Source organism: Epinephelus fuscoguttatus, linkage group LG9 (assembly GCF_011397635.1).
Source record: "Epinephelus fuscoguttatus linkage group LG9, E.fuscoguttatus.final_Chr_v1".
Lineage (NCBI taxonomy): Eukaryota > Metazoa > Chordata > Actinopteri > Perciformes > Serranidae > Epinephelus > Epinephelus fuscoguttatus.
In genome coordinates, this window is record NC_064760.1 from 3975862 (window position 1) to 4000341 (window position 24480).

The 24480-nt window shown below is 40.4% G+C and overlaps 2 protein-coding genes across 3 annotated transcripts in view; both read right to left on the reverse strand.

Moving 5' to 3' along the window:
• Positions 1-5128: 5128 nt before the first annotated feature.
• Positions 5129-9283, reverse strand: ltc4s (leukotriene C4 synthase). Its single transcript, XM_049586458.1, has 5 exons — positions 8970-9283; positions 8502-8601; positions 6369-6439; positions 6199-6280; positions 5129-5432 (listed from the first exon to the last, which is right to left on the reverse strand). The coding sequence occupies exons 1-5, from the start codon at positions 9253-9255 to the stop codon at positions 5291-5293; spliced, it is 681 nt and encodes a 226-aa protein (XP_049442415.1). The 5' UTR covers positions 9256-9283; the 3' UTR covers positions 5129-5290.
• A 1423-nt stretch (positions 9284-10706) lies between these two features.
• Positions 10707-24480, reverse strand: part of maml1 (mastermind-like transcriptional coactivator 1) — a 33976-nt gene continuing 20202 nt past the window's right edge. For both annotated transcript variants that reach the window (XM_049586420.1, XM_049586419.1), the window contains exons 4-6: positions 21858-22121; positions 21122-21251; positions 10707-18389 (exon numbers count right to left, since the gene is read on the reverse strand). In XM_049586420.1, coding sequence (XP_049442377.1) covers positions 17329-18389; positions 21122-21251; positions 21858-22121 — 1455 coding nt within the window. In that variant the 3' untranslated portion in view covers positions 10707-17328. The remainder of the gene's footprint in view (positions 18390-21121; positions 21252-21857; positions 22122-24480) is intronic.

The window sequence follows — 24480 nt, forward strand, 5'->3', positions numbered from 1 at the left end:
ACTCTAGTTTTGATGTTTTATTGTCTAAACCTATTGTTGATTTTATTGATAATTTATGTTGTTTGTGCTATTCATTCATTCATTTATTTATATTTGGAGGGACTATACAGCACTTTGGTCAACCCGGGTTGTTTTAAATGTGCTATATAAATAAACTTGACTTGACTTGACTTGAAATAGCGACAGCTACGGCTGCGCCTGAACTCTGAATCTGGAGTTACACCATGGTTATGTTACCTAACCCACACTGTTGTTGCGCAACCACCATCTTGGATTTGAGGCCTGGGCTGGTGAGGGTGAGATTGCTCCAACGTTTTGAGTCAGAAATTCATCTTCAGGGGGCTTACAGTTGAATTTTCTGAGTGGAAACTCAGAAATTTCAGCTTCCCAGTGCAAACTGAATGCATCATTATGTAGTTAGCTCATATGCTAACTTTAAGAAATTAAACTCTGTCTCCTCTTAATTAAATAAGAATATACCTTACAGTATGTAAAACTAATCAGCTACAGCAAACATGTTGTTTCAGAAACACCAGTTCGTATGTTCCATCAATACAATGAGGAAACGTTAATGAGCGTTCGTCATATCAGACGTCTCTTCATTATATTTTTGCTTCTTTTTGCTGCTTACGCATTATATTGCTTTGTGTTTTGTACAATTTATTTATTACACCGATCTGTGTGTTTCTTTTTGTGATTTAAGACCTTTGATGAAATTATCAACAATTTGCCAAAACCATGATCTTTAAATGTCTTTAAAACGTCGCCTCTGAACAAACTCCGGGCAGAAATAATGTTTCTCAACACAACGTCACTGGAAAATAATTTAGACATTCACAAAAGTCATTTGAGTATATTTCTGAACATCACACACGTTAACAGTGACACATGAAACTGTCAGTGAGCTACGTTAAACAGAATATTGGTCAGATTGATCAGTGATTAAGAAACATTCTGTGTGTCTATTTAAATGACGTACATTTTAATTGTAGAGTTATGTGCAATTTAAGTTAAACCTTCCTTTGTAATGCACGTGTCACTATGGTAACATCTGCTGTTTGTGTCTGGAGATGTTAACAGAGTGACTCGTCTTCTTAATAGAACATCTCTGGTAACAGGCTGCAGGTGAGGAATGCTGCCTTCAGGTGCTATAGTAAATATGATCATCCCAGGCTGCTGTGAACAACAGCAGAGGAAAGTGAGATGATGCGTTTTCATATTAGATGTGACTCAGGTTTTTATTTTACTTTCAGTAAAAAATACCTTAACTTTATCTGAACATCTGAAACAGAACAACAGTTTAGATTTTTGTTCTGACGGCCCCTGAATGCACCATCAGCAGTAACTGATACCTGTTGCTCAGGTGGAGCAGTGGGTGGAGTCAGACTGATGGTCAGCAGATCAGGTAACAGCAGCTTTTTGTGTCTGTCATGAGCTCAGACACACAGGAGAAGAAGATGATGAAGAAGAAGAAGAGAGGAGGAGGAGAAAAGCAAGAAGAAGAAGAAGAAGAAGAAGAAGAAGAAGAAGAAGAAGAGGAGGAGGACAAACTCAATTCTGTCTGTAGACGAATAAAAAACGACAAATCTTTACAGACAACAATATGAGTTCAGTTAGTTTGTAATATTGCTTCATCCCAATTATAATATTTTAATCTTTAATCTTTTTTCCTCTTCTCTCTTAGGCCTAATTCATATGTTAATTCAGATGTTTTAATTTATTTTATCTTTTACATTGTACAATTTTAATTGCTGCTTTGTTTGTTTTGTAATTAGTTTACCACTTTGCTGTTGTTGTGGAAGAGGTAGAAGCGTTATTTCATTTCATCTTATTATACTGGATTTGGTTTTATTTTAGTTTATTGTACCAGAACTACAAAGATAATAAAGTTTAAGATATAGGCTACCATTATACCATTTTAGGCTATACCATTTCAATCTGTTGTGCCTTCATCATTGTTTTTAAGATTAAAATATAAATGTTAAAACTAAGCTCTGCTTGATCCTCCACAATTCAATGGTTCAGATAATTTGACTGAAACCATGAAATCCTGTGTAAAACACATTTCAGCAACATCATAGCAGAGGGAGTGCTGCTCTGCTGTGCATCAGCACGGTTGTAATTCACCTATTTCACAAAATGGTGGCCATGACTGGAAGTAGGGAGTCCCCAGTTCCGGTCACTACTTTTGTATGCGCCACAACAATCTCTTGCTGTTTGAACTGCCGCTCTCAAGCCTGGACAGCACATTTTCTCACAGTCACTTTTATCTTTGCCCAAAGTTACAACTGCAGAAGTCATTGTGTCGTCTTCTGGTGTCATATGAGTAAAGTAGTGTTGCACGGTGTACTGGTATTAATGGTAGGCCGCGGGACTTAAACACCACGGTACATATGATACCATCATGTTGGAATACCGTAGTACTACGGTACCTCACGGCACCACTACTGTGGGATAAGTTCAAAGTCCAGACGCAAGAGGGTGAGTGTCCATGCACCGTCCAATAACGGCGTGCGCCGGCCACCTGGCACTCAACGAGCTGCTGCAGTGGTTTGTTTTCCAGTGACATTTCAGGTATTAGCTGAGCTATTGAGGATCTTTGAGCAGTGGAAGTTATTATTTATTTCTTTTAACTTGTCGGCAGTGATTTGTTTTCCACAGAGCTCTACTGTGCGAGCATTATACTCGCATTTGCGACTAAAAATAGTTTTGTGCGAGCAAAAGAAATCATTCAGGAGCACGCTGTGCGAGTACAGATTTCAACCAGCAGCAGAAACGAAAGGCGAATCCTGCCGGTTGTGGGTTGAATGGGGGTCACAGACAGGAATACGGCGGAGCAATATGGCCACCACAAGATCGCTTACTGGCGACCGAGCACACTGGCTCCAGGTCCAATAATTTCCTCTTCGTTGGTGCCGTGACTTACCCTGGAAATCCAGAGTTCTCGCGAGAGCACAATTTGAATTTGCTCAGCGAGTCACTCTGGCAATCAGTAATGATGCTCATTACCCATGCCGCTGGAGCCGAGCTGCACCAATCACATCGGTGTATCTGATATAGGCGGGCCAGAGGCGAGCTAAACAGATGACGACAGCGCTGCGATGACAAAGTCCGGAATCAGTCAGTAAACATTGCAAGATGGCTACGGATGAACACCAGTTGTTTGAAACGGCTTTGGCCGCTACAATGAACGAGTTAGACTTGGCTTTTTCTCTAAAAGAGGAACAGAAGACGGCGCTCGAATCTTTCCTTTGCAAGAAGGATGTTTTTGCTGTTTTGCCGACCGGATACAGCAAGAGTCTAATCTACCAGTTAGCTCCGCTGGTAGCTAAGCATATACGTCACCCCGTGTATTGTTCTGATTGGTCGTAGTGTTATCCAATTACGTGCAGAGATATTTTCAAATGCATGCTTGGTGCCGCCCCTCGAGTTGGGCCATTTGCATTACTCATAGCCAGACCCTATATCTTTCTAGATTTTAGTCTGGGGCCGTTAGTGGCCGTTTTGGTAAGGAACCAGAACCAGGGCGAGAGAGACAGGATCCCGAATCCAATGGATGCGCCTTTCCGTCAAAATAAAAGCACCAAGCTAATAAAAATGCGGTGAAACTTTTAAATTTAAAGAATATGATTTACAAGAAAAGCCCCAAGCCATTAAGCTAATCGATTTTCTTACACCCCTCATCACCCCAAATCGATGGTGCGCCAGAATTTAAAGTTTTACTTTGGTGAATTTGGTGAATTCCGGATCCGCTCTCTGGACCGGAACCAGAATCCAGACAAAATTCAGAGTGAATGGAAACCAGGCTCGTCCCCGTACGTGAAGAGCCTGGTGACGCGAGGCTATCTAGATTTGGGTCTGGATTTCCAGGCTACCTATAGTCTGCTAATGATGCTAACTTGGTCGGGGTTTCATGGGTGGTTTGGTTGCATGGGAGCCCAGATAAATGCTACACCTGATTGTGGGCGGGACTTCCTCCCCCTGGTTTGTATCATCTAAAAAGAAGTTCAGAGAAAAGCTGAATATTGCAGGTTACTTTTTACCACACAATATCTCGCTCTGCAGTGTGCAGACATGTACTGAGTGACAATAAATGAACCTTTGACCTTTAATTTATAATGATTTGCAGATTAAGAATTTACAAAAAAATAAATAAAATATAGTAACCTACTTGTGTACTTTACTCAGCTCGACTTGCAGTGGAGTACATTCACATTCTTCTTCCCCTACTGTGTCAGGTTTCTGTTTTCATGTCATCAGCAGAACTGCCAAAAGTGCTCATTATGCAGATTATAATGGATTATGGTAATTGATGCATTGACGTGTTCATGCACTAGTTATTGTTGCAGCTGGTAAAGTCTGAGCTCATTTATTTTATCATCTATTATGATGATTTTATACCTGATATTTATAATTATGATTTTTGTCGGATCATTTTATTAACTTTTATTGTATATTACTGAACTGTTTGATTTTATGAGCCACGGAAACACCGCTGCTTGTTTTTTTAGCTGTGTCTCATAAGGTGTCCTTGAGTGCTTTGAAAGGTGGCTATGAATAAATGTGTTATTATTATTATTATTATTATTATTATTATCATCAGAATTATTGTGGGCCCACCACATGGTCAGAAACTTGACATACATTAACATACACATTACCCAGCAACCATCACTGCATATCTGTATATGACAAAAAAATACTAACGAAAATAAAAAAAATATTAATTTACAATTTTAGTAGCTCCTTTGTAGTTATAGAATAATGATATAGTTTTGTTATAGATGACTATTTTACAAATAAAGAAAAAATAAACAAGGCAGAGATGGGTTTATCTATTTTAAGGGCGTATATAGTAAATGGTTTTTAATTTAGTGAGGCTTCTTCTTTGAACACAGGCAGATTTCCAAGGTAACAATCACTCATAAGGGCCCAGTCTCCACCCAGCACATTGTTGGAGGGCCATCCTCTCCTGAGTGCAGTAAAAAGTAAAATATTCCCTCCAGTGTTTATCTCCATGTTTTGCTGCCACCTTGTGGTGACAAGTGAAGCTGTCGTCACATGAGTGAATGAACGACTTTATTAAAGGAACATAATAAACAAACCAAACGTCCAGCAGAGAAACAAATATTTATCATTATTATTCATTATTGAGGAGAAACACAATACATCTCCTGTGAAGAGTTTAATATGTTTTTATTATCACAAATTAAAAAAAGAGTTGAATTTCCTCCTGATGTCTGACCTTTGACCCCTGAGAGTTCACACCTCAGAGAACCACAGTTTCCTTTCAGACGACACTGAGGGCAGAGCCGAGCGCCTGCAGCAGGTCCACGTCCAGGTAGACTCTGCAGAAGGCGAGGAACACACCGAGACACGAGAACCCGATCAGAACCCAGAGGACCTTAGCGCTGAGATACAGAGGAGCCAGCCTGAGGAGAGGGACAGACAGACAGGTGTAGGTGTCTCCTACAGACAGACAGACAGGCAGACAGACAGGCAGACAAGTGTAGTCTCCTACAGACAGACAGACAGACAGGCGGACAGACAGGCAGACAAGTGTAGTCTCCTACAGACAGACAGACAGGCAGACAGATAGGCAGACAGACAGGCAGACAAGTGTAGTCTCCTACAGACAGACAGACAGACAAGTGTAGTCTCCTACAGACAGACAGACAGGCAGACAGATAGGCAGACAGACAGGCAGACAAGTGTAGTCTCCTACAGACAGACAGACAGACAAGTGTAGTCTCCTACAGACAGACAGACAGGCAGACAGATAGGCAGACAGACAGGCAGACAAGTGTAGTCTCCTACAGACAGACAGACAGACAGGTGTAGGTGTCTCTTACAGACAGACAGACAGACAGACAGGTGTAGTCTCCTACAGACAGACAGACAGGCAGACAGGTGTAGGTGTCTCTTACAGACAGACAGACAGACAGACAGGTGTAGTCTCCTACAGACAGACAGACAGACAGACAGACAGGTGTAGTCTCCTACAGACAGACAGACAGACAGACAGACAGGTGTAGTCTCCTACAGACAGACAGACAGACAGACAGGCAGACAAGTGTAGTCTCCTACAGACAGACAGACAGACAGACAGACAGGCGGACAGACAGACAGACAGACAGGCAGACAAGTGTAGTCTCCTACAGACAGACAGACAGACAGACAGGTGTAGGTGTCTCTTACCGTCCCTGTGCAGACTGTGAGTATCCATGAAAGTATCTGAAGCGTGCGTACAGATAGAGCAGCCCACAGACTGAAGACACACCTGCAACACAGACAGAGACATGAGCTGAAGACTGTGTGTGTGTGTGTGTGTGTGTGTGTGTGTGTGTGTGTGTGTGTGAGACAGTCACCTTGGCTGAAGAAGACTCCAGACGTCCACAGGACGGTGATGAAGATGGGGAAATACTCTGAACAGTTGGCTCTGACACACAGAAGGAGACAGGAGTTCATGTGTTCATTCAGAGTGAAGTGGTGAGGAAGACGTTACAGGACAGACGTTCTCACAGGGAGCGACAGTTCTCAGGTATTTGAACTAGTATTTCCATTTTATGTTACTTTATGTTTTTACTTCACTGCATTTATTGACACCTATATTTACTTTTTACATTAATATTATTACATATATATTAATACATATTATATATTAATACATATTATTATATACATATTATATTATTACATATATATTAATATGATATGATGCAGTATTAATACTACTAATGTACTCAGTAATACACAAATTATTAAAATACTCTCACATGAATTTATTGGTGATAAAAACAGAAAATATAATCGTATATAATAATAAAACACTTGGACAGAGACACTTTCATACTGAATACTTTTACTTTTGATACTTTTTTGGTATTTTGCTCGAAATACTTGTGTAACATTTTAAATGCAGGACATATTATTACATATATATTAATACATATTATATATTAATACATATTATTATATACATATTATATTATTACATATATATTAATATGATATGATGCAGTATTAATACTACTAATGTACTCAGTAATACACAAATTATTAAAATACTCTCACATGAATTTATTGGTGATAAAAACAGAAAATATAATCGTATATAATAATAAAACACTTGGACAGAGACACTTTCATACTGAATACTTTTACTTTTGATACTTTTTTGGTATTTTGCTCGAAATACTTGTGTAACATTTTAAATGCAGGACTTTTACTTGTAGTGGAATATTTTTGAACAAAGTATTTCTACTTTTTCTGAATTAAATCTGATTACTTCTTCCACTACTTAACAGCAACAGCAAACAGAGGTTGTTATAATAATATAATAATAATTTATTATCATTACTAAGAATATAATTAAATAAATGCAAGCAACAAAAGTGAATTTTATTATTATTATTAGTCATAATAATAATAATAAAAATAATACACATTATATATGTATGTATATGTATATATATACAATTATTGTTTTATTATTAAATAATTATTATTATCATTATTAAAAAATATTATTAAATAAATACATTAAATAAAATGAAATAAAATATTTTATATACATATATACACATACATGTATATATTAAAATATAAATATATATAATTCATATATAATTATTATTCTATTACTATTATTTATTAAATATATAAAATTAAATACAATCATAATAATAATAATAATAATAATAATAATAATGATGAGTAAGTAAAATCCAAAGCACAGGATATAACACAAGCTAAAATAATTTAAACACTTCAACAAACATCACCAGTGAGAAGATAAAGTGATTTTTATGGGGAAAAAATTAAACTAATAATCTAAATACATATATATTGGCACTGTAAAATGAAAATATGTAAATATGTCACTAAATATTAAAATTTGTTTCCTGAGTTCAGAATCACTTTGGTCATTTTCTATATTAACATCAGAGATAGAGAATAGTTTATGATACAACAATACGTCTCCAGTCTCTTTTTATCATATTAAACCAGATCAGTCCGTCTGCTCTGATTAAACTATTCTGATTTAAAGTCCACAAAGAGGAAACTTGAACGTCCAGTTTCATGATGCGTATGTGACGTCATGTCTGGTTAACTGACAGAAATGTAATCAGTGACATTTTTAATGATCAGTTTCTTTGTTTAATCTCGTTTAACGTCAAATATTTAAGTTCCAGCTTTTCTCAGTGTGAAGATTAGATCTACTATTTGACTGTTTCACTGTAGCTGTGGGAACATGACACGGACACCATGTCCTTGTTTTCTGACACCATGAGTCTCCATCCTCTCCTGCAGGGTCCAAGATAAAAGTCTGGCTCCAAGTGGGTCAAAGTATTATATTACACACACACACACACACACACACACACACACACACACACACACACACACACACGCTGGGCTAAACTGTAGTTGAGTTAGTTTTGTTACTGAGCTGCAGATTTTAATGAACTGTGGGAAAATAAATTCAGAGCAAAACTGACTGAGCTCTGAAGACCCTCTCAAACTCTGGCGGTCCAGTGGTGGCGGGCGGAGACACTGAGTACTTCCTCCTGGCGTAGATCACCTGCAGAGAGAAATAGGCTGCGCACACACACACACACACACACAGAAACAGGTTAAGTCCATCTACAGTAGCAGCTCAAAGGTCGGTGTGTTTGTAGTAAATGCAAAGTTGATTCATAAAAAGAGCTCATTGCTTATACGACAAAATGGAAGCAGAGAAAAGCTGAAGACAGACGGGCTGATTATAAGAACACAAAAAAATACTAAAATAATTTAAAAAAATAAAAATCAATTGGAAAAAAATAAAATCAATTAAATAAGACAAATTCAAACACTCTGAGCATCATTTAAGGACAGTTTGAAATACAACCAGCCTCCAGTCATCTCCCTCCACATTAAACCAGTCCACCCAGTCTCCTCTCACATTTCCCAGCATGCCCTCTTACCTTGCTCCAGGACGCCCAGCACGGTCACAGCACCGAGGCCGACTGCGTCCTCCGACATCTCTGCAGCGGGACGGCGAGTCAGAGCGACAGGCAGGAGGCAGACACACACTCTCACACACACACACACCTGAGCACTGAAACACAGTCTGAGGGTACAGGCAGGTAACACTGGCAGAGAGTACACCTGCAGGGGGGCGGGGCAAAGACTGACAGTAAGCCAGGTGAGTGACCAGCCCACACAGGTGAGGTGGATGTTTCTGGACAAAGAATTTCTGCTTTTAAACATTAATAAAAGTTCTTGGATCAAAAATATTTCGTTGAAATCTTTTGTTAGAGACAACAAAGTAGATACTGTTGAAAGGTCCAGTGTGTAGGATTTAGAGGGATGCATTAAATATTATATATATAATAAATGTATAATTGTATAAAATGTATTTAAGTCACCTAAAAAAAATCAATATCAGTTTAAGTGTTCGCCACATTGAGAGTATTTTATTGTCAGACACTGATTTCCAACAGGAAAATTAAGCCGTTGTATCTCTCTCTTCACAGCCAGACTCCACTGAGAAAAACAGTGATTTTACGTTGCTGAACACAGGAGCTGCTGGTCGACTGCTGCCTCCATCAGCCAGTTAGTTTCTGTTATTGTTAGTTTGGTGAATCCAAATGAACCCTTTAAACACCAAAGTCACACAATAACACAAACTGACTAACCGACTGAAGCAGCAGTAGACCAGCAGCTCCTGTGTTCACAGAGCTTAAATCACTGGTTTTGTCAGTGGAGTCTGGTGACTGACGAGAGCACAGATGGGGAACTGAAGCCGTTAACAGCTTTTCCATTGGAACAGACGGTCTGATGGAAAGGTGAAGCGGGGAAAATACTCTCATTATGGTGTCCACTTGAACGGACATTTTTTTTTTTTTAGGTGTTTAAAATACATTTTGTGCCCGACTCCTCCACAGCAGATGTCTCAGCCTCCATGTTAGACTCCAGTCTGCTGACATCAGCTGCAGTGGTTCTCAGATGGTGTGTCACATGATAACCAGGTGGGCCCACAGGGCAGCAGCTCCATGTTATTTTTTCGGACTGACCCTGTCTCCATATCAGTCTAGCCCCTCCTCTGGGACCACTTTGCCTCAGGAGACCCTACCAGGGGCTGTTAGCCCCGGCAACACAGCTCCCAGGATCACGGGGACATGCGAACCCCTCCACCACGTTAAAGTGGCCATTCTTGGAGGAGGCTCCAGGGCAGACACAGAACACGCTGGAGGGATTATACGTCTCATCTGGCCTGGGAACACCTCGGGGAGAGAGACGTCTAAAGTGCTTAGCTCAGCCTGCTGCCCCCGAGACATGGCCCCGGATGGGAGGGTGAAAATGGATGGATGTAAATGTAAAAAATGTAATTTAATTGAACCTATTTGTCACCGCTCCTTGGGCACAAAAAGTTTGAAAACTGTTGATCTACTGTGTAACACTGTCTAAGGATAAGCACTGTATACAACTTCACTTTATAAAACCTATCTGTCCCTTTAATCTGCTCTTTAATATGTTTAATGTTTAATTTTACTGAAAACGTTAAAGGTTTGACGAGAGGTGGTCATCGTTTTATCAAAGATGGCTCACTTTAAATTTACTGCTAGTGATGTCAGACGAGTCGTAGATCATTCCTCCTGATGTCAACACACACACACACACACACACACACACACATAGAAAGACACGGACAACAGACGTGTTTCTAAAGAACTATATTTACATAATACTCTTGTTTTACAGAGAACCATATCAAAAGTATAAAATACTTACAAAAAATCCGCTGCAATATATAAAAATAACATCTATCTTCTCCAGATCATTAGGAAAGGCATACATACAAAAAAATATATTTATAGACATTTACACAGTTAAACCCAGAAACCCCGGGAGGCCGAGCGACGCTGGAAGCTGAAGATTCGGCAGGAGATCGGTCGGCAGCGATTTGGATGAACACGTGAAACCAGCCCCAAGCTATTGTTTAGCAATAATAACATTACAAATAAAATACACAACAAACGTTTCTTTGAAGAAGTCAAAAACAGTACAGTAGATAGAAGGACCGGGTCACAGTTCCACCTTAATAACAACATAACAATAGGACGACCTGGTCACAGATCCGCCTTAAAAAGGCCGGAGACACAGACTGACGGTTAGCAGTGAGAAAAGATCAGACGGCAGAGGAAGAATCGGACGATGAACACGGACATGAAGCGAAGGTCCGACTATATTTATATAATGAGAACCGTGAGGACACAACTCTAAACATCACGTTCAACGTTAAATTCGTCTTCTGCCGTCCGATCTGACAGGATGTAGTTTTAACACTTTGATGTTTGAGCTTTTTAATCCGCCGTCACAACAGGAAACAAAAAGGCCACATTTTGAATTTGGGAAACTTTTCAGGAGCTAAAAGCTGCGTTCAAAACTTTAACGCTAAAAAACGTCCAGATTTCAAGCAGGAAAATTTTCTTTACTGATCGACTCTGGAAATACTTTTTATATTTTGTAAGACATTTAATTTGAGTTCTTTTGTTTACATCACAATAACTGGGTATCTGCTGTCAGTTCGTTAACATTAATGCTCAAAGGATATCTGGCTTAATGTTTGCCTCTTTGGGCTCATGTGACATTTTTGCCTGAATTCAGACTCCCAGGCAGACCATCCCTTTACCTTCTCCACCTGCTCAAACCCCCAAATCTATTTTTTTTAATCTGCTTTTAACTGGAGTCATGTTAAAGCCTCAATCATTGTTTGTCACCCGATTTTTATCCCTAGTGTTTATTTTATTTTAATGACTTTAATTTATTGATTTTTAACATTTTATTGTTGCACTTTTTTAGTCTTGTAATTTTTAAAAATTATTTATCTTTATTTTTTGCATGTTATTTCAGTTTTGCTGTATGAAGCACTTTGGGCTGCATGTTTGTAAGAAAGTTGCTAAATAAAGTTGAATTTAACCATCTAAGAATGCAGCATTAGATGAGAGGAGGTGCACAGCCTGGGAGGCTACGTTCAGGGCAAAATAGTCCCCACTCACAACAGGGTTCCTGCAGATTTTTTGCCATAAATTTTCCTAATAATAATAATAATAATAATAATAATAATGATAATAATGCCCAAATATTTTACCCCATTTCCATTTTTGTATTTAGGCAGTTAAAGATGGGCCTGTATAGTGATACAGTCATATATGTATTTCCCAGGCATCTGTGGATTAGAAAACTGCTAGCGCTTGCTAACTTTACTACCACCACCAAATACCTGCGTACACCAAAAGACCAGACCGGCACATGCACTTACGTCACACAACATCGAGGCCACGCCCCTTTGGAGAGGCCAGAAAATCTAACTTCCTGTAGATTTCAGTGCAATTTGACTTGTTTGGATCATAATTTCATAGTTTCTTAATTTCTTTGTTTGTTGATATGCCTAATAATTGTTTTGTGACCTTGTCTGAACCTGAACGTTCACAACAACAACAACAACTTAATAATTTAAGGTTGATCGCAGTCATGTCCCGTCAATCTCCCTCGCCGAGTGGATCAGTGGCCCAAAATGGGGTGTGGCCTAAGCGATAATGTCGGTCTGGTTCTTGAGTATCACACGATAATAGTGACATTTCAACGATCATGCAGCACAGCGAACACGAGATTTAAATAAGTCTTATTAGGACGTCATTGCTGGTGACACGAGACATGTTTTAGGATTTTCATGATGATGGGAACCCTGTTATAAGTAATTTCTGAGCAACCGGGTGTTAATTTAATTTTCCAATTCGACTTGAAACGCAGCTCTACAGTACTGTAGCACAGACTGAACAGTGTCTTCCTGCATTTACATGAAATCTACAAGAAGTCGAGTCCTAAAAAGTTTTACCAAAACACTGAAATATTGAGCTAATGACTGAGAACTTCAAACGTGACCAGACGAGGTTAATGCTTCATGTTTCTGTGCCGACTGGAGCTGCGACCATTAGTCAGTTAAATCGAGTGAGAATTAATCTGCGACTATTTTGATGACAAATTGTTTCAGTTTCTTTAAAGCAAAAATGTGACATTTCCAGGTTCTAAAACGTGACGATTCACTGCTTTCCTCTATCTCACATTTTAATAACGTGAATATTTTTAGATTTGGAGATGTTGTTTGGAGAAAACAAGACATTTGATGAAGTCTCTTTGGGCTCCAGGAGACTGTGACAGGATTTTCTCTCTGTTTTCTCATAGACCAAACGATTAATCAAGAAAATAATCTTCAGATTAACAAACATAAAGTAAAGTCAGTCTTTGTGTGAGGAGGAAAACGTCCCAATCAGCTCAGTTTAAGTTTACAGGTCAGAAAACTGAAGTTTAAAGCCAGAAAGTTTCACACAACTAAACGTCAACATGTCAACATGAACTGATTTGAAATGTGGTTTAACTGGAGTCGTCCCGCAGACTCAGAGTCTGACCATGGACACCTGGACACACAGGTGGACTCTGGTCTGTGGACTCAATGCAGCGGGAGGAAGTGGAGCTCTGACTCGGTTTAATGCTGACGACGTTTACATCCTAAACAAACAGAAAACATCGGAGTGGGATCTACAGTGTCTTTTGTGTCTCTGCTGGTTGGTGTGCACGTTTCATGTCACGATTCTTTTCTTCACACGAGCTCTAAAAGCTCAGATTATAAAAAGGAACATACGGCTGCTTTTGCATGTTTTACTGGAGCTACGTTCACTGAGGATCAGCTGAGTCACAGGCGTCCTCTGGTTAATTGATCTGTCGTCTTAAAGTGATCAGAAAACTGGAGGAACGTCAGTCAGGTGAATCTAGATAAACTGGAATCTTCTTGGAGTTTTTTAAAAAGATTTTCTGCAAATGTAAGTGTGAATGACACACTGCAGATATTCTGGTGCAAACAAAAAACACTTGACTGAAAGACATTCAGTCGCTCCACTCAGTCAGTACTTTAAAACAAATATCCCTTTACACGACAGCAGGTCAAACAATACACACTGTGTTGTTGTTGATATTTAAATAGCGGCATGTGTTTCCAGATATTTCCCTACGGTATGAAAATTAACTTGTTTGAATTTTGGCTCAGCCATCACGCCTGCTTTTAATTCATCACAGTAACACGTTGTGGTAAAGTGATACCACAGTAATATAGAACTAAAGGGCAGACATGATGTGATGGATTAATTTTTATACTGAAGTGAAATAGATTATTTTTCAACCTTTCTGATATTGTTGTGTCTAAGTGACTTATGGAGATGATTATTTATTTTAAATTGGTCCAGTAATGAGAGAGCAGCTATGAAACAGGCTGCAGTGTGAGCACCAGACGCACGTTCACACCGTCGATTTACGTCTACTAACAGTGCTTATTTTCGCCACTGACAGGCTCAGATTGTTGACAACATTACAGACAGAATCCCGACAGAGAAATCAAATGTTTATCTTCATCTTAATCCGGTCCGTTTGTTCTTGTGACCTATAAAGTCTTGCTCAAGGAGAAGTCTCATTCTGAAATCCAGTGAGACATGGTGTGTTACAGGAAGACGGAGAGCAGTGCACCAGTCACAGTGGCAGGTGAACAAAAACCCTGCTTACAAACCAAATCTATATTGATTTATCAGCTCCCGATCTGTGATTTCCTCTCACTGGCTACGGTGGGCACATGCAAACTTGATTTCTTTCTGTGAAGCTGACATGAGAACCGTTTTGGTTCAGTAAATTCCTGCTGTCTGTCAGCCTGGTGAAGGCAAGTTATATTTCCACTCAGCTTTCAAGGAGCTGCTGCTGACAGACAGCTGAGACGTTTACAAAGACGCCGTCAAGAGTGGATTGGATGACAGGACTTTTATGCACCACTCACGTCTCGCTTCCAGTGGGATTCCCAGTGAGAGTTATCTAAACAATTTCGATGTCATGGCTGCTTTTTTAGCAGATTTCGGAAATGTGAAAAAGTCTGAGACTTCAAAACAACATAAGGTTAAGAAAATGTTTTCATTGTCAGACACTGAGCCTGTCGAAGGACAAACGAGCACTTGACACTGACAGTGCGTTTTCTCTCCGAGTGGGTACACTACATCCTGTTTTGCGGCTTCAAGCTGCAGCGCTCTCTCTCAGTACTGGACCAATTTAAAAACTTTTTTCCCATTAGTTGCTTTGATATAAAGTTATAGAAAACAGGGTCGAGGCTGGAAAATACCTCTTTAAAAACACAACAGGATGTTTTGGTAAACGGTCACAGTAATAAGAAGTATTTGTGATTGGCAGCAAACTGGTGTCAAACATGCAAAAACAGCGGTATGGCCCTTTATAATGACTTAATCACATAATGCTTACGTGTTAATTTTCTGAAACAATCAGCTGCGTTTTTTTTTTAAAGTGGAAACAGACAACTTTTAAACTTTCACCCCCTGACATTTCCAAGTGGTATTATTGTTGGCGCCACTTTTACAAAGACAACCAGATCACCTCAGAGCCCAGAAACTACCAACAGCAGAGGACACGCTGCGTTTTGTTTTCCACTGTGTTTCTACATCCACTTCCTCTACTGGGGACAGTGACTGCAGAGATCTCACACTGACACTCTTTGGTAACTGGGGGTAGCTACCGTTAGCTTCAGGGAAAACAAAGCTGACGCACTTCATTGTGTCGTAAATTGAGCCTTCGTTTTCCCGCAGATTGTATCCAAGTACAGACAGAATTGCATAGTGAAGTGAGGCTTAAAGTGAACCGCTCTAAACGCAGACGGTGTCGTTATCAATTTTGCCATCAGCATTTACTTCATCATGAGTTAAAGCAAAAAACTTGTCCATTTCCACTTTAAGCGTGATTTAACTTCATCTCCGCTGAGTGACGAAAACTGTAAGAGAGTCGACCCGTCGTCAAGGTTTTTGAAACTGCGACCGAATGATGCTGCTGGTCTGTAGGTGGCGCTGTGGGGCAGGTACAGTGGTTTAGCACTGAGCCATAGCTTCAGTAGTCTTAATACGACTCCTCCTCCGTTCAGTCTCCAGTCATCAATAAACACTGCGGTGTGCAACAGGATTATATTTACACACACTCCTTATCTGCAGACTGGACATCAGTCTGCGGCTCGTTTACAGATTTACACACGAGGTAGAAACAGAACTGGTTGATATCAGCCCATAAAATAAAAGTTACTCTGTTAATATAGAAAAAAAATAATAAAACCTTGGAAATGCTTTTTTGTTGCTGGTGACTGCACTCTGAAACTGCAATTCGACTGACGTTGGATGATACAACAAATTAGACCATGAATCAACAGATTCTGGTCCACTGACATAGATGTTATTAAACCGTTTATACCAGGGTGACTATCTTTATGAATATCGTAATCAAAACTCAATGACTGATTAATTGAGTATAAAACATAGTGAAGTTAAAGAGCACAAAAAGGAGCTAAACTAAACTGCTTGCAGCTCAACACGTAACTGTTTTGCCTGTTTTCTTCTACACTTTGATGGATGGCAGCAAACACACTTTTGAAAACTGTTTTGTATAGATGAACAGTGTTCAGTGGATCTCCTGTATCCCGAATTTACCAGCAGACTCTGGTGAATCAGAGAAGGCTTTTAAGTTACTGTTCTACCAGGTGTGTAACTCTGAAAACAGCAACTCATCGTTAAATTGCCAGATTTTTGAATGAAGCCTGGTGTCATTCCTCTCAGTCAAGAGGATGACACACATCAGGGCTCCAGCTGTGACTGAGCTGGTTTTATCTGCTACCAGCTGTTGGATATCAAACCTCCAGCGCTCAGCTGACTGTCTGCTGAACCAAAAGGTCTTTGATCAAGAATCACTACCAGGACTCTACACTCTGACTGCTGTGGGAACTGAACTCTAACCAGCAGGAACACCAAACATCCTCATGTTCCTTCATTGCATTGCAATGGATTTGGCAGCTGGCTCATATCTCAGTGATTTATTCTACCCTGATAAAATGTGACACAGTCTCATCGTTATCAGGACAGTGAACAGCTTGTCCACAGATCAGCATCTGAAGAAACGTTTACTAACGACCTTCATAACTTTACCAGTCAGCCAGATGTTACAGCTCAAACACAGAGGGACTGACATTCACCATCAGCTGGCTGGTCTCAATGTTAGCAGAGTGGCTAATGCTAACACGCCGGCCCCCTGACTGCATCTCTGTCAACACGTTACAACAGTGCTGGTCAGAAACAAGAACTCTTTTTCAACATGGCTGCTGCAGAAAGTCGTCAGCTGCTCGTCTTCCAGGTACAGCAGTGCAGCCGCTCAGCTCAGCAGGGTTCAGGTGCTCCAGGTGCAGACAGGTGTATTCAACTAATGGTGGCTGGCAAGAAGTTCGTCCAGGTCGGCCATCCACTCCTGGGTGCTCTGACCCTTCAGCAGGGAGTCCACCAGCTCACTCTCCCCGGCGAAGCTCCCCGACGCCACGTTGTATCCGAACGACACCTGCTGCTGCTGCTGATTGGCAGTTCTGCTCACCTGGTAACCTTGGTTACACTGCAGTCCCTGGCGGCTGTTGCCCTGCGGCTGTCCGAACGCCGCCAGGTCAGGGAGGACAGCCTGGTTCTGATTGGCCTGTTGCTGTTGAGTCTGCTGCTGATTGGCCATCGGCTGGCCGAGACTTTGAGGGTTGGGCGGCGCCCTCTGTTGGGCAGCTGCCATGTTTGTTTGCATCATCTGCTGGCCGGGGTTCAGACCTCCCATAGGACGTCCGCCGGGGTTTGCACCAAAGGGTGCAGCGCCAGGCGGCATCTTGGGAATGCGAGACTGCTGCTGCATGTGGAAGGCGTTAGGGGGGTTGTTGAAGGCGTTGGGGGGCAGGCCGGCGTTACTGGAGGGCGGCTGGTTGGCCAGCTGCTGCTGCCAGGCGGCACTCTGGGTGCCCTGCATGCTGCCGGGCATGGAGCCAGGCAGGCTCGCTCCCATACTGTTCTGCATGGAGCCCGGCATGCGGGCGGCGGCAGCAGCCAGCTGCTGCTGCTTCAACATGGCGGCATTGGGCTGCGCCTTCAGATGCTGCTGCTGCTGAGCCAGAAGGCTCTGCCGGTAGGAGGCGCTCATGGGGCCCAGAGGCTGGCGCTGCAGGCCAGGCTGCTGCTGAGGGTGAGATGGGTGGGCCGGGTGATTAGTGTGAAGGTTCATGTTGTTGTAGAGCACCTGCTGCACGTCCACACCGGCCCCGCCTCCTCCACCCCCGCAGGCCGACAGGTTGATGTCACTTTGATTCCCCGCTGAGGGCGGAGCTACACCACCTGTAGGCCCGCCGCCAGGCCCCATGCTCATACCCATCATGCCTTGGTTCTGAGAGAACATGCGCTGGGAGCTGGGGGAGGGGCCTCCCATGGAGCCAACACTGCCCATTGGCTGAGAGGAAGCTGTGAAGAAAAGAGACAAGTGTTTGTAAACAGCATCACTAAATATGACATCATTTATCTGTGTAAACAAGAGCAACTTTATTATTTTCATTAGTGGTGAATTTGCCAATTATTTTCTCACTTAGTTGTTTTGTCTGTAAATATCAGAAAATAATTTGATCATAGTTTCCTCGGATCACAAGTTTTTAAAATTTTGGTTTCTTTAGAGCAACAGATTCAAAGATTTTCAGTTTAATCCAGAAAATCATCATGTTACAGACACGGTAACAAGAAACTGGTTGGGAATTTTAGCCAAATAATAAATGTCTTAAATGAATTGTCAAAACAGCCTAATTTTCTGTCGATCAGCAAATCAATCAATCGTTTAGCTCTGATGAGAAACATAACACAGAATAATTCTCAATGAAACGTTGACACTTGCTGTTAGGTGTTGGGTTAACGCAGCTTTCAACCAAGTGCCATAAAACGTTATTAATTACCCAGCAGCAGCTGAAGCTGTAAACGATGATTTTATTTCTCTATCATCATTAAACACAGACGGTAGTTTCATGTTTAATGTGGCAGAATCAGGACAGTTGAGAACAAACAGACTCAACAGATCATCAGAACGCTACGGCTGCTGTTATTTTCCATTCAAATTAGCGGTGAGCATCATTTACACACACAGAGAAATGTTTGTCCTGAACGTCATAACAACAACGACTGCCTGCTCCAAACAGATCTGATAAAACTGAGTCTGCACCAACAGTACAGATCAAAATATAACTTCATTTTACCAAACAGCAGCTCTGGTGTTTATCATTTCTTCCATATAACTGTGCTCAGGTTCAGTGAGACCTGAAAACCAACATATTTTTGTGCTACAAATGATTTTACATTAAATGTTTAATGTTTATTCCTGGATTTATATCATGTTTCCTTTTGTTCTAAAGCAAAGTAAATTGTTTTAAATTAGTTAAATACATAGAAATAAACTCCAAAATCTGTAAAACCTCAAATTTAAAACAATCAGCTCAAATTATTTGTGTTGTTTTACTTGTTTTATTGCTCTAGAAAATACTGTAGTGATCTCAGAGCACAGTTTAAAAACTATTACAAATTAAGTAACTGAATCATTGTTTCCTGAATCTTAATACCTGCTACACCAGCTTTTATCATCTCAAAAGGTAAGATGAGCATTATTCTTAAAGGCGAGTAATGTTCAGACTTGTAGCTATAATGTGGGCGTGATCGGAGCAGCAGAAATTATGGATCAAATATTTCTCTCGGGTGAATTATGATGAATCACGCACAGAGTTCGTGGGTTTTCTCTGTGTTGATAACACAATATATAGGACCGTATGAATGTAATATTGTAACGTAAACTTGACAGTGTGAGGTTATTTCACAGCTTTCACGCACATACTGGATGATTCAGATGTTTCTCTGAAGCTTCCAGCTGATCTCTGCTGTCACTATGAAGTCTCTAAGTCCTATCTAAAGTAGAACCATACTAGTGACTCCTGTAACCTAATGGCGTCAGACACAATCCTACTGACTGTGTTCCTAAAAACACCTGCTGTATAGGTTTGATTGTGGAGCTTTAAGTTCTCAGAGAGACACTGAAAATGTGCCGGTTAAATGCTTAATGAGCCTTGAAACAAATGGCAGATATAAATGGAGAAAGTCCAGTGGTAGTTGTCACAACAAGCCTCAAACAAAATGAGAACAGAAGCTTTGCAGTCAATATTTAAACATTCAAAACATCCAAACACTCATCCATACCAGTGAATATCCATTAGCGTGCTGAATGTGCTTCTATCACAACCCTTCAACGGTGGAGCCACACCGACACACCACCCTCATCTTTCTCTGTAGCTGTTGAGGAGCCCACAGACAGGTCCTCCAGCTCCAGTGGTTCATTTGAGCTCACCATATTGTGACTGACTGGCACGCCAATCCCCTTGTGCTAACCTAAGCGCATGCTGCTAAAGGTTTATGGGCAGAGCTTTCGCCTGAACTCCGGATAACATGCATCCGTCTACATACCATGTGGTCTGCGTGTTACACAAGTACCTTTGCAGCCCTAATTTAAATGGTAGAATCTGTCTGGAGTGAGAGATGTTTGTTTCATGTTCAGCATCAAATGCGTCTGTGCTGTTTAGATCTGCTCGACCCTCACACTTGTCTTTGGTGCAGACAGCTGTGGACGTGATGCGGCTCTAAGATAACATCGTCTTCTCTCTTCTGCTTTGAAGTGGTGAATTTACACCTCACAGGTACTTCATATGACACACTCTCTGACTTTTGTTTGACATCTAGTGTTAGCATAAAATGTTGTTGCACATTTCTGATCCATCCAGCGCCGTTAGCTTGTTTACTATATTACATGAATGCAGCTGTCACACTGAACGTCTGCTTCAAACTTTAAAACTTTATATGGAAGAAAAAGAAATGTTATTATTAATAATAATAATATTTGTATTAAACGGCCAAATTGGATTGGACTGGCGTAACTCTGAGTCTGGTGCAGCCCTGATACTGTTTATACTGAGGTTTCTATCCCATAAATATCTCTGGATGTGTTAAAACAATGCAGCTAATCAAACTCATTTCATGATTTGTAAGATTTCTCTCAAATTCATTTCTATAAAATTTGCTTCATCAATGCTCTATAAAATCAAACTCTACAGTATACACTGATCACTTCCCCTGATGTCCTTCCAATTGGCTGACGCTGATCGTGTTCCTACCTGTAAACTGGTTGACTGGCTGCTGTGGGAAAGGGTTATGATTGGCCGGTTGTCCCGGCTGGTCCTGGTACTGTGGGGGAGGTCGGGTCAGGTGTCTCTGCAGCTGCTGGTCCTGCTGCCGCTGCTTCTCCTGCACACACACAGAACAGACACACAGACAGACAGACTATTGAGAAACAACAGGACAGTAACGACTAGTTTAATGAAACAAAAGCAGCGTTCCTGGCAAATGAGCAGAGGTGCAAAAACAAAAAGTACATTTTAATGAGTGAGGCATATGGGTCAGTAACTAGAGGACCCCAAATGGACCCACTGTCCTGACGCTGACCTAGAATTAAGTTTAAAGTTTGACAATAATGAGCTTCTAATCAGAGTTAGTTTAAGCTAAGATGTTTATCAGCTTGATATTTGATATTTACAGCCTCCCCAAAAGCTTCCTGGGGTTTGCATTATTGTAGTCCCGTTATACTCAGGCACAGTATGAACACATGGAAAAACATGTCATACTTTAAAGGATCACAACATAAACCCAGAGCAGTCCTGACTCTGTTCACAGCTGCATCAGGAGGCTCAAAGCTGTGACATGATTTTATAAACAATCAGCTCCCTCTAGTGTCAAAATATGTTCACAGGCTGGCACTTTTTCTTCTACAGCAGGTTTAAACATAAAGCATGACGTCCCACAGTGAATAAAAACGTGCTCACACAATCAGATATATCTGTTCTCCATGTTTACCTGTTCGGCCATGAGCTGCTGTCTCTGCATGTACTGCTGCTTCTGCTGCTCCAGGATCTGCTGCTGATGCTGCTGCTGATGCTGCTGCTGCTGCTTCAGTGCCGCCGCCACTGCCGCCTGGTTGCTCAGGTACGCTGCGTTACTGTGGTTACCCGCCATGGCGTTCGCCCCAGGCTGGGCTGCCATGGCGTTGTTTCCGGGCGCAGACGCCATGGTGTTGGCGGGGCCCGGGCCGTGTGGGGGAGCAGGGTAGGAGTTCTGGTCCTGACAGAAACATAAATCAATATGATGTAGTTATCAATGTTTGGAGGTTTGTGATAACAGACTGGAGTGTACTGACCCAAACAAAAATTCAGTTCATTCATTCATTTAGAGTCAGACTTAATAAAAAAATTCTTCCTCTTCTTATTCAACAAACATATTGGCCTACTCTTTGCAACAAATGAACAATAATTAGCAGAAATATTCTCCATATTTCTAAAATGATTCAACCGTTTTCCCAAACCTCCTCCAAAGAACAGCATCCTGTCAAATTCCAGGATATTCCAGGACTACAAACCCAAACACAACACATCTATTTTATTGAATCCTACTCAAATTCTTCAAATTTCTATTTCATTTATTATATTTTATCATTTTAAAGTGTTCGCTTGCTACTTTTGAACATGTTAAAATGTTTTTAATTGTGTGTAAAATGCATTTTTTTACTTGCTTTTATTTAGTTATCTCTTTGCATATTAACATATCATAATTTATTTGCTGATTTCATTTTGTGTCATAAATCTGAATCTGCTAAGTACTACATGTATCATATAAATGTGATGCAGTCAAAGGTACAATATCTCCCTCTGTAATGAAGTGTAGTAGAAGTGTAAAGAAGCAGAGACAGGACAGTTTTGAAGTACTTGTACAGTACTGTCGTGTACTGTGTGTGTGTGTGTGTGTGTTTCATCACTGCTGACAGAACTGTGTGGAGGCCTGAGGAGGAGGAGAAAAACTTAAGTTTGTACAAATATAGGTAAGTATAAGTTTTAAGTGAAGCTGAGCAGGAACAGAGCGTCCCGACTGCAGAGGAAAAATACAAGCAGCAGCAGCTATATTTAAATACAGAGAGAATATGAAAGGCTGCTTTGTCACTGCCTCCCTTCAACCCCCGTGTGAGCCTTAGCAACCAGCTGCTTCACCAACACACACACACACACACACACACACACACACACACACACACACACACACACACAGTCAGTGCACGTTAAAGCGTGGGGCCCAGGCCGGTCTGAAGCAGCTGAACAAAAGGCCTCCCTGCTGCAGACCGACTTCACCTCCACTCAACAAACTGCTCTGTACTGGTCTTCATCTGCACCTGTTAGACTGAAACCAGTATAACCACAGGCCAGTGTGACTCACTGTGGATACCAGTGTGACAGAGTCTGAGTGCTGGACTGACTTATATGTAGTTATACATTATAAATAAATATCATCATATATATTATACTAAATTACATTTCATGTTCTGTTAATTTATTTCTTTGACTGTTTTCACTGCCACTTCAACTTCTTTCATTAACTGTTTTTTTTTCAACTGCCACTTTAATTTCTTTTGTTAAATATTTTTACCGCAGCTTCAACTTCTTTCATTAACTGCATTGTGAGTGTCACTTCAACTTCTTTTGATACCTCTTTTTTAACTGCCACTTTCTTTCATTGACTGTTTTCACTTCCTTTATAATTTCTTTTGTTAAATGTTTTTACTGCCACCTCAACCTTTTTCGTTAACTGCATTTTTACTGCCACTTCAACTTCTTTCATTGACTGTTTTCATTGCCATTTTAATTTTTCTTTGTTAAATGTTTTTACTGCTACTTCAACTCAATTCATTAATTGCATTTTGACAGCCACTTCATCTTTTGACTGTTTTCACTGCCATTTACACTTGTTTTGTTGACTGTTTTTAATGCCACTTCAACTTCTTTAGTTAATTAAAACATTAACTGTTTTTTTAACTGTCACTTTAATTTCTTTTGTTGATTGTTTTACTGCAGCTTCAACTTCTTTCGTTAACATTATGTGCATTATGACTGCCACTTCAAGTTCTTTCAGTAACTCTTTTTTAAACTGTCACTTTAATTTCTTTTGTGAACTGTTTTCCCTGCCACCTTATTTTCTTTCGTTGATTTGTTTCACTGCCACTTTGATTCCATTTATGAACTGTTTTGACTGCCACTTTAACTTCTTTGGGTAAATGTTTTACTGCTGGTTCAACCTCTTTCATTAACTGTGTTTTGACTGCCACTTCAACTTCTTTCATTGACTGTTTTCATTGCCAATTTAATTTTTCTTTGTTAAATGTTTTTACTGCTACTTCAACTTAATTTGCATTTTGACAGCCACTTCGTCTTTTAACCGTTTTCACTCCCACCTACACTTTTTTTGTTGATTGTTTTTAATGTCACTTCAACTTCTTTCGTTAACTTTTTAAATTGCCATTATTTTCGTTAATTGTTTTGTTTTCATTGCCACATTACTTTCTTTGTTAAATAACTGCAACTTCAACTTATTCCGTTTACTACATTTTGACAGTCACTTCAACTTCTTTCATTCACTGTTTTCACTGTCACTTCAA